At 29.0% G+C, this 12,262-nt stretch overlaps 1 protein-coding gene across 1 annotated transcript; it reads right to left on the bottom strand.

The window, feature by feature from the left end:
* Nucleotides 1-519: 519 nt before the first annotated feature.
* Nucleotides 520-3,055, bottom strand: LOC137830179 (polygalacturonase At1g48100-like). Its single transcript, XM_068637355.1, has 6 exons — nt 2,326-3,055; nt 1,940-2,107; nt 1,802-1,846; nt 1,513-1,720; nt 1,353-1,434; nt 520-1,277 (listed from the first exon to the last, which is right to left on the bottom strand). Exons 1-6 carry the CDS (start codon nt 2,743-2,745, stop codon nt 776-778), a joined length of 1,425 nt encoding a protein of 474 aa, XP_068493456.1. The 5' UTR covers nt 2,746-3,055; the 3' UTR covers nt 520-775.
* Between the last annotated feature and the right edge of the window lie 9,207 nt (nt 3,056-12,262).

The raw sequence follows: 12,262 nt of genomic DNA, 5'->3' as shown, positions 1-12,262 counted from the left end.
AATTTAATGTAAATGCACTGATGCCATTCATTCATATATATATATATATATATATATATATATAAGTGTTTTTAACCTTTATAATAATTAATTTCAAAGTCATATCTAGCATAACTTTTTTAGAACCTTTTACAGAATCATTAATGTGCATGCAAATTAAAATTAGTTTTTATACTAATAAATTCATTCAAACAAATCCCTACGGTTTTCCCAAATTTTTAATTGGATCTCTATACAAATTATAAAATTTGATGATAAAACCTAAAACTTTTTAAATAGCAATATAGAATGGCAATGTGGATACTTTATAAACATATATTAGGCAGCTATCAATTAGTACGAATCTATTTAGGAATTTTTATAAGTAAAGCTATAGACCACATGTAGTGCGATAATAATTAAACCAAAACTAATCCTAGCCTCTATTATTCTCTTCCAAACTCCTTCATCCTAAACATACCCTATGCATTTAAGATTTATAACAACACACCGCAAAATTTATAAAGCCATGGTCCATGATGATAAAAATACTACGGTATCTATCTAGACTTGTATAATTAGACTTGAAGTTTTCACAAGTTCAAGCCAAACTTGCATTACAAACCTGACATAACTATGAAAGATATACTCTTAACAATTGGGGAGGAGCATAAAAAACACAACTCCTCAGCAATCACAAAATAAAACTCAAGATCATAACTATAATCCTTAATTACTTCCCTAGTAATTATACAAATACATACACACAAGTTTGCTTTACACCCAGAATTTAGTGTCAGCAATGATCTATGTCATTTCCTGAAATGGACTGAGGGAGGCCTTCAAGCAAGCAAGAGACTGGGGGAATGGTTAGTGTCTGAGAGATTCCATAGGCACTCCAGCAGTAAGGATCATGCACTATGTCTCCTTCAGATGGAAGAAGTTCAATATCTGAGAGGGTCAAGTTGGTGCATGGGACAGAATCACTGCAAGCAAAATGCATTGGAGGGTGCCTTATATCATATGTTCCCTTTATGTTTGTGTAAGATATATTCGATACAAAGACTGCAGAGGTCTTGTTGGAGCAATCCTTACTGAGGCAGTAAAACTGATCAATTATAATGGGGTTTCTTACACTTTCCATATGAATATTAGTAAATGTCACTCCTGATACTGATCCTGAGCCACCTTGCCATGTCTTGATTCTAACCCCGTTATCTGATACTTTTATAACCGAGTCCCTCACCGTTATGTTTGAAACACAGGCTCTGGAGTTGTGATTTCCCAGACTACCAATACTGAATTAAAATAATAAGATAAGATTAGTGAACTAGAGGAACCTTTTCTTGAAAATAAATAATAAGTTAATTTACCTTATACCATGTCCAGGTCCACATGTTATGTTCTTTATATCAACATCATGGCAACCGGCTCCAATGGACACGCAGTCATCACCTGTATAAAAGGATAATTCATGAATGACTTTTGAGTTTCGATACAAAAAGAAAAGTAGTGCTTTGTTTTGTGACCAACCATTAGAAATGACCGAATTGTATATTTTGACGTCATTGGTATTTTCTATGTGTATTCCATCAGTGTTGGGGCTGAGTGCTGGAGATGTTATGTAGATTGATTCCACGTGGACGCTTTCGCAGCCATCAAATCTGAAGTGGAATTGGGGGCTGTTCTTGATTTTAAGTCCTTGTACAGTCAAGTTGGAACTCATGAAAAATCTTAATGCCTGCAACATTCGGAGTTACATTACGTTTGAACAGTTGTTTTCAACCACAATGCAACTTGTATTTGTGTTAGAACTACTTACAACAGGGCTGTCGCAAGGTCCTGGAGATGTTGTCCCATGGGGTCCCTGTGCCATTTTATCATCGGGATCAGTGTTTCAAGCATCAAGATTGAATCTTTTTTTGTGTTTCTTAATATTTTTAAATCATCAACAGTATACCTTATGAGGCTTACAAGGGAGGTCCCACCATTTTTCTCCTCTCCCATCTATTAATCCACTTCCTTCAAGTGACATCCCATTGATTCTATAGAAGACAAGCCATTGACGCCTACTGTTGTTCTTTGGCCAAGAGTCAGGTCCATCGGGTGGCATAAGAGTGCCATCAACCTTTTCACGAGTGCCAACAGAGTTAATTAGTGAGCATTACCCTTAACCATTTGTAAGAAACAAAATAATCACTAACTGTGTAAAATTTTATTACACTGTAAGGTTTGTCATGATTTTTTGTTTAAAGTATAAAAAACCCTTTACATTAATTATAGTAAGTGTACAAAAATTAAACTATAAGAAGAACCAAACATGTTGCAATTTGCAAAGTACATTACCTTTAGTACTAAGCCACCTTTACAAGGACCTGTGAAAATAGTAGATTGAATAATGAAGGAGAGACCGTGGGGAACGAGGATAACTTTAACCGCTGATTCACTTTGGCAGGCAGTGTCCCATGCCATCTTGAATGACTCTGTATCATCAGTTACTCCATCTCCGATGGCCCCAAATGCTCGAATATCAAACAAGTTATTAGATGTGTTGTGGTAGTTCTCATCAACAGTGGGGCTAGGAGAAGGAGCTTCATCAGGGGCGCTAGAAGGTCCAGGCAATGGAGAAGGAGATGGTGAAATTTCAGGTGCATTATGATAATGTGAGTGTTTGTTTTTATGGAAATGGTACCTAGCTTGGGTGGGAAGAAACAAAGTAAGAAAGTATAAGGACAATGCTAGTGATAAAATATGAGAAGGCCTCATCGTGAGTATATTCTAGTAGTGGAGTTAAAAAGGGGCTTAAAAAGGTTTAGATGCTAAAACTTTGAAAACTAGAGACTCTGATTGGGTTGTGGCTGTGAACAGCAAGATGAAAGGAATAAAGAATCTAATTTTGGAGTAATTGGGCAGCCTGAGTTTTGGGAAATTGAAAGAAACTAGTGGTTCTACCTTGCTTGTAGCAGTAGTGCACAAGTTGCAAGAAGTTTAATTCTTGAGTTGGGCCCTTTGGAGTACATGCAGAATCAGAAAGAGTGAGTTACTATATATAATGAGAAGGGATAGTGGACAATATGTTAAGTTTCATCGGCACATTATCAATATTTAATTGGTTTTGGAAGTGGAAACGACAAATACTACATAGGCATTGGCCTTCTTTTAGAGATTGTGGAGTCTGCATATGACAACTCTGAAAAGAGCAAAAAGGAATAACCAGAAGTCAGGCTGGGTACTAGACAAACCTCCCATGTTCCTCCCATTACTTTTTTTTCTTCCATAACTAAGAGGGATTTTTTATGGATAATATTTCTTAAGACAAAATAATTATATCACATAAAATCTTGTTTTCATTTATTACTAATAATACATTTTTAATATTTTTAAATAACTCATACAGTAAAAATGTATAATTAATCAATGTTTGGAGGCACTCCTTTTACAAAATTTCCGCTACTAAAATGAAATACTTACATAAATTTAGCTTAGTAGTGATTTAGATGAAATAAGTTGATAATTATAGTAAATTATGATAATTAATTATCAATATGGTAGTTAATGATGTGATTGATGTGTGCTATTTGTAGTTATCAATCAATGAATAATGTACGCATATCCCTATAAACAAAACTTGTCATTTATAATATTTTACTAGTTTTTCTCCCTATTACTGAAGTTTTAGTTTCTAATAAAGTTTTAAATTACCTTAGATTCTCTATTTTTTACTTTATTTTAAAATTGATTACTCTATCCATTTTGGTCAATATTTATTGAAAGAATAAGGTTATTTTAATAAATTTGTTTTAAAAAGTAATAGATTTGTTAACTCTTGTTAAAAAAATTGTTAGTAAAGGATTTTGAGATTATATATGATATGTGAATTGGATTAAATTCCCAATGAATATTTTGTGAATTGGATTGCAGTGGTAGCTTAATCCCTGTATGCCTAAAATTCAGAGCAGAAATATCAGAAAGAAACAGATAGACAGGGGTATGTCCGTGTGCATGTCTAGAACATACCATATTTATGTTTTCGGTCCCTTTTGGGTTCCCCCAAAACCGTGTCTATAGTCACAAATAATTTGTAGATATAAATAATTCATCCACATGGTCAATGGGTTAGGTTTCATAGTATATGAATTTATTTGTTCCTTTTCTTTGGAGTTTTGTGACAGTTTTATTTTAATTTATATATATATATTGATTTCGATTTTTAAATGATATAAAATTATATTGGATTTATCAAAAAATTAGATATGTAAATTAATTTTAAGTCGATGAATGTAATTGAAATGTGTGGTTACATTAATATAATATAATCTGCATAATCCATTTTAGTAATATGGCATAACCGAGTTTTTGTAGTATATAGTAATCTTATGTTTATATAAAATAAATTATTATAAATTACACGTATTTATATAGACAAAATGAATTTAGATAATATTTAGATTTTACGGTAATAATTGTTGTTGGTGTCGGTCGCTCTTTTTATATTCGTTTCTTTATACTTAGTCGTTTATCTTTTGCTCCAATTATGTTTTTAATTAAGAACTTCAACTCCTTAGGTCTTTGATTTTTTGGTGCTTGATCGGAAGTAAACCTATAAAATGTTCTTTGACAATCAAGTAAATACTATGTATTAAGAGTGTATGATATAATTGACAACTCTTGTCCATAAGGCTCATTTATAATATTTGATGATGAGTCATTTTATTCATAGATACATATTTTCAATAGATCAGTGTTAATTGATTTAAGTTACCATACTTATCATTTATCATTTATGTTATTTATGTTTAATTTACTTCTTATTGTATTTAATCACGATTAGTAATAGTCTCGAGTGACTCACGTCCCTAAACTCCAATAAATACATTACATATTTTTTAGAAGTGTATTTTGTTGTTAAGTTTATAATGAATAGGATTGCATTGCCTCATAGGATACGGAATACTGATATTTAAAAGAACGTACCAAATCTATATATCTGTTTGAGAACAAGGTTTATAGGAAGAGAATGAATTATCCTACCCTATATGTCATAAGATGGTAAAGGAAAGATTTAAATTTTCTAAAACGAGTAAAGATAAAGTAACTATTTATTGTTGATGAAAAAACTAATAGTTAATATTTCGTTATGCGTGTTAATATATTAATTGATTTTTTTCATTGTAGAAATTTTTTCTGAAATATATCTTTTTTAAAAATAAATCTTTTCCACTTTATTTATTAAATTAGATACTTTTATTGTTCATCATAGGTTACCATAAGGAAAACTGTTTAGTTTTTAACTTGAAACACTCTATCCACCTATCACTCCAAAAGTGATTATATTTTCATACTGAAAAATTAAATATAACTATACAACTATCTAACTATCTTGGACTATCCTTGTCCAAAATCAAAAGTGAACTATGATAGAATGGAAGTTTAAGTTGATAATTATTTTTAAAGATTCACATTCATTATTAGTAAAATTTATAGAAATTTATCAATATTTGTGTGATTTTCGTTAATTACTTTAAACAAGTTCGTCTCTACATATATGCACTTACTTATAGGGTTAGATACATTCGGATCAATAATCAATAATTTAATATAATTTTTAAATATTTAGTCCGATTATGGGATATTATTATAAAATTTATTTATGACTTATAAAAACCATTTAATGTATTCTTAAATGGTCCGGGTAGGTAAAAGTGGATAGTTATTCTCCTGAAGTATTTCAATCTTTACACCGGAAACATTGATTTTATACCTTATACATAAATATTTTTATCTTTTTAGAATTTGATTTTAGAATTTAAGATTTAGTGTAGAGTTTAACATAAAAAAAACCATCTTCTTCTTAGGAAACCTCCGTCCATTCACATTATTATCGATAAAAGAGTCCTATGACTACAACCTCAAAAGTTTTACGACTCAATTCTCAATAAAAACACTAACAAATTCACTTCAATAAATTAATATTTTAATTATATTTTAAGATTTCTGTAACATTTTTCATGCATTAATTCTTTCAACCTCTCTCACAGCAAAAACTATCATCTTTCTTTCTACCCTTTTCTTAAGCTCCAAGCACTCAGTCTTACGCTGCGAGTTGCAATTCATCTTATCTCTCAAAGATTAGTAGTCTCCAGGTAAAACTTGTACTTGTTATAACAAAGGAAACAACCATCAAGCTAGAATGAAGAGACAAAAGAGGAGCAACGTGAACCATAAATAGTAAATAAGTCTACCTTTGATAAATCAAATTGAGTTAATTTTTTAAAATAATATTATTTAAAAATATCGCTTTTATATTTCTCTATTTTAAACTTATATTACTAATATATGTTATTTACTCTTAATTCAGTTATACATTACAAATTATTTTCACACAAACACAAAATTTAGTATTTTTATACTAGAGGCTAAAATTCTCCACCGGTCACATGCCAGAACTCCTCTTAAACAACAAGAATCCAGTTTAGTAAATAAGTTAGAAAAAGACTATTTTTGTAATTTTTTTAAAATTGTATATATCAGAAGAAAAAAAAAATCAGTCAACGCGCGTATTTTCCACAAAAATGTTGAAACAGGATAGCAAGGAATCTATCAAACATTTGTAATAACGTAATCACGATAAGTTTTTTTTTGTTTGTTTTTTTTTTTTACCAGCAATAATAAATAAATAAATATGAATCACTAAATAAGTGATTCAACCCTTATACATAATGACAATCTTAATCACACCCAATAGATATACTCCCAAGTATGACTATACAATATACTTCTAACTTAATCAAGAGAAAGACACCTGACATACTAAGTAAACATCTCATAAGATCATCATAATACAAACCATCGGATCTATGCACCAATCAGAAAAGGAAAAAAACGCAGACTGTGACTTGGATGAAATCTAAGACCAAGTTTTTAGTTGGACCAACGCGAAAACCTCCACTACATCTACTACTCCCCTTTAAAGATAACCCTATTCATGTGCCTCTAGACCTCATTAACTACTGCAATCCAAATCCCTCCTCAAACCTCATCCATCGAAAACATTATGAAACACACTCTGCACACTCAATCATACACAACAATAATTCTACAATAATCAAGCATATCTGCACTCGAATAACTCATGCATACTAGTCTCATCCTCCATCCCGCAAATAGAAGTTGCAAACAGTATGAGCTTAATTACGATAAATTAGACTAGTTTTATGTTTTGAATTGTGGATTTAAAGAAGCCGCATGCCTAAAAGCAATAGGAAAATTTATGCGGCTGAAGTTAATTTACTTTTGAAAAATGCAGTCCTTAAAGTGGATATAGTTAATTAATTATATTAGGCATATCAATTTAAATATTGATTTGGCTGTATCTGTAACCGTCCATCCACTCCAAAGTTCAGAATTCATGGCTCTTGCTTTGCTTTGCTTCCACTCACAACTTCTCAACTCACCATATTGCTCTCTCTATCTTTCTCTATCACCGCCCAAACTCATACTACCACTTTTTCTGCTCATGCTTCTTCACTTCCACACACAAATACAACTACGCATGCTCGTTTACTACTTTTCTCTTACTTAATTGCTTTTAGTTGCCGCCTCAAATCTCAAATCTCAGACCACAGTTTTTTTATTTTAACTAATCACCATACTTAATTGCTGTCACACTTTCTTTTTCTTTACTAGACTGTGGCTAATCTTGCGTTTTATCAAGTTAACACGCTCACTAGATCAAAACTATAGCTTAAAGCGCGAGCTATATGTCTAGTAATATTAAAAGGTGCTACATTTAACATGCAAAAAGTTGCTGCTCAAAACTGAATCCACAGTGTTTAATAATTGAATGGTTTTTACCTATCATAACCAAAATGGAAAAAGGAAAGTATAGCTTAATTAAAGGTAAGTGGCTGACTTTAGCAGCAATTGGCCTACCCAAGTTGACGAATAATATATTTTAAATATATATACTCAAATGATGGATCACGTTAGTGCTACTTATGATACACCCATAGAGAATCTACACTATCCACATACGTACTTCTATACCCCACTTTTCATATATATATATATATATATATTTCATAACATTTAGTAGTAGGTTGGTATATTTTCTATAATTATCAACAAAATAAAATTTCACCTAATCTTTGTTACTTACAAGCAAGACAATGTTTTCGTATTAAAGGTTGAGTTAAGGCTTAGTTTGGAGTTTTATTTTTTTATCATTAAAAAATAATTGATAAATATATGAATATTTTAAGAGTGATTCAATCCTATTACAAATTAAATCGAAAACAATCAGCTACTTCATTCAATTAAACTTAAGCTACTAAACAGATAAACATAATAACATCACACAAGCATCCTACTCAAACTAGAAGTATGTGAAGTATGTAAAGTGAATTTTTTTTAATAATAAACAAACACGTCAATGAGTCTAAATATCAATCAAATCAGAAAAAACAAGCGTGCACAACTTTAAATGTAATCCAAGACTAAACCTTAGATAAAAATAACTAAGAAAAGTAATATGAAAAAATTATAAATTTATCTTATATTTTGAGTTAAAATAGTATGTTGATCTTTTATATTAATTTTTTCATAATTTATTAGCATGAATATCTCTAAATAACCTATTGATATACTAGGTTAAGCGTCTTTGCCCAACCCTAGAATTTTTATGATCGATTCTATGGAATTGAAAAAAATAAAAAAATATGTAAAAGTGTTTTGTGTTGCCAAACAGAGGAAGCTGGACTATTCTGAAGACGAAATAAATCGAGGTGAAGCTTGAAGAGGCAATGAAAAATCATTTTTCGGAGCATCACTCAGAACTTTTCTTTATCTTTGTGTCTTGTCTTTCTTTATAATGGACTTCTATAACTTCTTTGTTTTCAAATAGGTTTGTGAGATAATTACTTTCCTGATTTTAGGTATTCTTTACTGATTAGTTTCTAATTCGTATGATTTTCATTTACTCATAATTTGTTTTGAAGAATTTTCGTGACATTAGAAAAAAGAGGGTTGTATTTTCATGATTTTAGCCTTATTCTTGTTCATAATATCTTAAATTGTGTATTCCTCTTATAACTTTTAGGAATTATTTTACTAAAAAATATCATAAATTAATTTAGGATTTTTGTTGTCCTTTAATCCATTAAAACGTATTTTTAGAACACAATGATATTATAATATAAAATTTAACCGTAGCTGAATTCTATCTATTTCAACACTTAAGATGGAACTATTAGTATTTCTGCACTCTTACATTTTTTTTAGTGCTAGAATAAAAAACTAAATACATATTATTTTATTGTAATTTAAATTTTAAATTTTAAATTTTTCTAATTTTTAAACATTGTTTGCGACAATAATTTAGTACACATGCTAAAATCTTATCCCCTTTTATCCAATACCTTATTATATATTTTGAAATTGAGAATTAATTTTTGTATATGAATTCAGTAGGATTTATATACAAAGGGCCTGTATATAAGTTATTTTAGTGGAAAATTCTCTCTTAAACATCGTTATTTAAACTACTTGGGTGATAATTTATCATGTAAACATGAATGTTTCAATTATTCTTTTCATTAAGTTTTTTCTAAACTTTTGTTAGGAAAATAGCACTTTACTCATTCACACACATTACAACACACAAATGTATAGGTCTCAGATTCCCAAAAAATGTTCTTATATGTATAAAACTGGGTAACATTTGATTGAATGAATTTCTAGGACTAAAACGAAGATGTGAAAATGGTTTCCTATTGAGAAGTCTTCCTTCAAATTATTTCAAAGGTTCTTTGTAATGTCTATCTAAACCACACTCAGCTATTTATGTAGTCAAGATGTAGTTAATTTAGGATAAAATTATTATTTTACATCTTTATTCTGCTTCAAATAAAGGATGGTCATGCTCAAACATATTAATGCTGTCACAACAAACTTTAATTTGTTTTTAGGTAAAAGAGGTTCTTCTCAGGATAAAAATAATAAGCATTAGAAAAATTTGCAAAAAAATCCATGAAGATATTGGTCTTGACAGTTGAAAAATCTATAAAACAAGAAATGATGAGTTAGAAAAAAAAAATAGAAAAAACACAAAAATTAACAATAACAAAGCAAAACGAAAACAAATCTTTCAAGCATGCATGAAGCGGTTATCACTAGTGCAGAACAGTGTTTTAACGATGGTTAAAAAAATTATATAAAGACGATTCGATAACCATAGCTATTATGGATGTCGTTGCAAATCAACAATTGATAACTATGGTTCCATAATATTTGTTACAAAACCACATTAATAACAGTTCTAGAACTGTCGTTATAAATGTTTTATAAAGACAGCTTTCAGATAGAATCGTTGTTATAAATGTATTCTTTTTACAATAATATTTTATTATTTTATATATACTCTATTCTACATAAAATATCAAATTTTCAGAACAATAATGTAATATGAAAGTGTACATTAATACATATAACATTCTACATTTTTTTTTATAAATATATGAAAAGAATTTATATCATTCTAATAATTCATCACATGGTTACGACTACAAGAAAATCTGGAACCAAAATCTATAATTTATTCCTATATCTGGAAAAGACTTCTAGATTTTATAAAACATAATGTATTTTTTTAATATATAAAACATAATGTATTTTTTAAATAAATATATTCTAAATTTTAGAATTCAGAATATATTTTTTCAACAAATACATTTCAGATTATATAATCTACAACAAATACATTTCAAATTATATAATCTAGAAGTCTTGTACAAATATGAAAATACCTATCAGATTTTCGAATCCAAAATGTATTTATTAAAATAAATATTTTGAATTCTAAAATCGGAATTCTTTTCAAGATCTAGGAATAGATTTTCGTCCAAAGGGAGTTTCTTTCTACATCCCTATATTTTTCTTCCAACACCCCTTTACTTTTTAAAATACCAAAATTACCCTTTCACAGTTTTATGTGATTCTGAAATAAAATTTTTGTAAGGAAAAAATATTTTCAAAATAGAAGTTTAGTAAGCAAAAAGTGTTTTCGAAATAGAAAATTTGGAAGACAAAAAAATATTTCAGAATATCCTTTCTAAAATACATTTTTATTTATTTCCAGATTGATAAATCCATAATTAATAAAATGTGTTCTAAAAAATATGTTTTGGAAATATTTCGGAAAAAGCAATCCGAAAATCATTTTAAAAGGGTAAAACGGTTTTCTTAAAAAATATAATGAAGTGTAGAAATAAATTTATTACGATGCAGGAAGAAACAGTCTTGTGCAAAATGTATTTATAAAAAAAAAAAGCAATCAGAGGTTCAAGTAGTAAAAGAATAATGAAAAACCATTCCAATACCAGTAAAAAACAACATTTTTCACCATATAACTAACACAAACCTTCGATGCAGGATAAACGGCCTGTGAAACGCTCTCAAAGAGTATAAAGAACCACAACAAAGCTTTAACATACGCAAATGGATTAGATCAAGGATTTAGGATTTATTTATTTATTTAGTTAAGGACAAAAACATCTTTTCACATAACCTATAGGAGTCCAAGAAAAATATGGAGGTGTAGTAAGAAACAGCCATATTGTCAAGTTAGTTGGGCTACTCAACATTGGCCCAACCATGGTTCCTCTTGGGCAACAAATACGAAAACAATAGAATTGAACTTGGATTAGATCAAGGTTCTTTAACTGTTAACTCTTTTAGTTATTAACTATTTTTTCTACTTCATTTTAACTTTCACCTAATTTTTGAGTGACTTTTATCAAATATAGTCATATACAGTTGAAAACGGTTTTACACATTTATTAATTATATTTATACGCATTTACTTAAATAGTTTCTAAAAGTATCCTTAAAACTGATATCATAATTTTAAAAATAAACTATGCAAATGTGTATAAGTTCAAATTTGATTAATTTTTAAAATAACTAATCTAAATTACTCTCAAATTTTTATTTATAATGTTTTAGATAGATTTCCGATTTTTATTAGATTAATTCATTTATAAATGAGTAGACAGTCACTTTAATCAATGGACTTATACAAGTCATTCTCACATTAGTTCTTGAACTAAAGAAAATTTTAAAAAAATGTTCATCAAAATATTTTCTTAAAAATGATTATGATTAATATAATGATATTAACATATATTTAGAATCTAAAATAATAGTAAAACTATGTTCAGTAAAATAATTGAAAAAATAGTTAGAAACTGGGAACTGCTGCATATTAAAGTTGCTAAGTTATTTTATT

This window comes from Phaseolus vulgaris, chromosome 7, assembly GCF_000499845.2.
Source record: "Phaseolus vulgaris cultivar G19833 chromosome 7, P. vulgaris v2.0, whole genome shotgun sequence".
NCBI classification, from domain to species: domain Eukaryota; kingdom Viridiplantae; phylum Streptophyta; class Magnoliopsida; order Fabales; family Fabaceae; genus Phaseolus; species Phaseolus vulgaris.
The sequence above is the reverse complement of the archived record's forward strand: the minus strand, read 5'-3'. Positions and strand labels throughout refer to the sequence as shown.

Bases quoted from the DNA above. Each gene is read 5' to 3' on its own strand.
- LOC137830179 (XM_068637355.1), bottom strand. From the start codon at position 2,745: ATGAGGCCTTCTCATATTTTATCACTAGCATTGTCCTTATACTTTCTT. The intron at 2,108-2,325 runs GTAATGTACTTT...ACTCGTGAAAAG, and splicing joins AAGGTGGCTTAGTACTAAAG to GTTGATGGCACTCTTATGCC. The intron at 1,435-1,512 runs GTTGGTCACAAA...CCTTTTATACAG, and splicing joins CAATTCGGTCATTTCTAATG to GTGATGACTGCGTGTCCATT.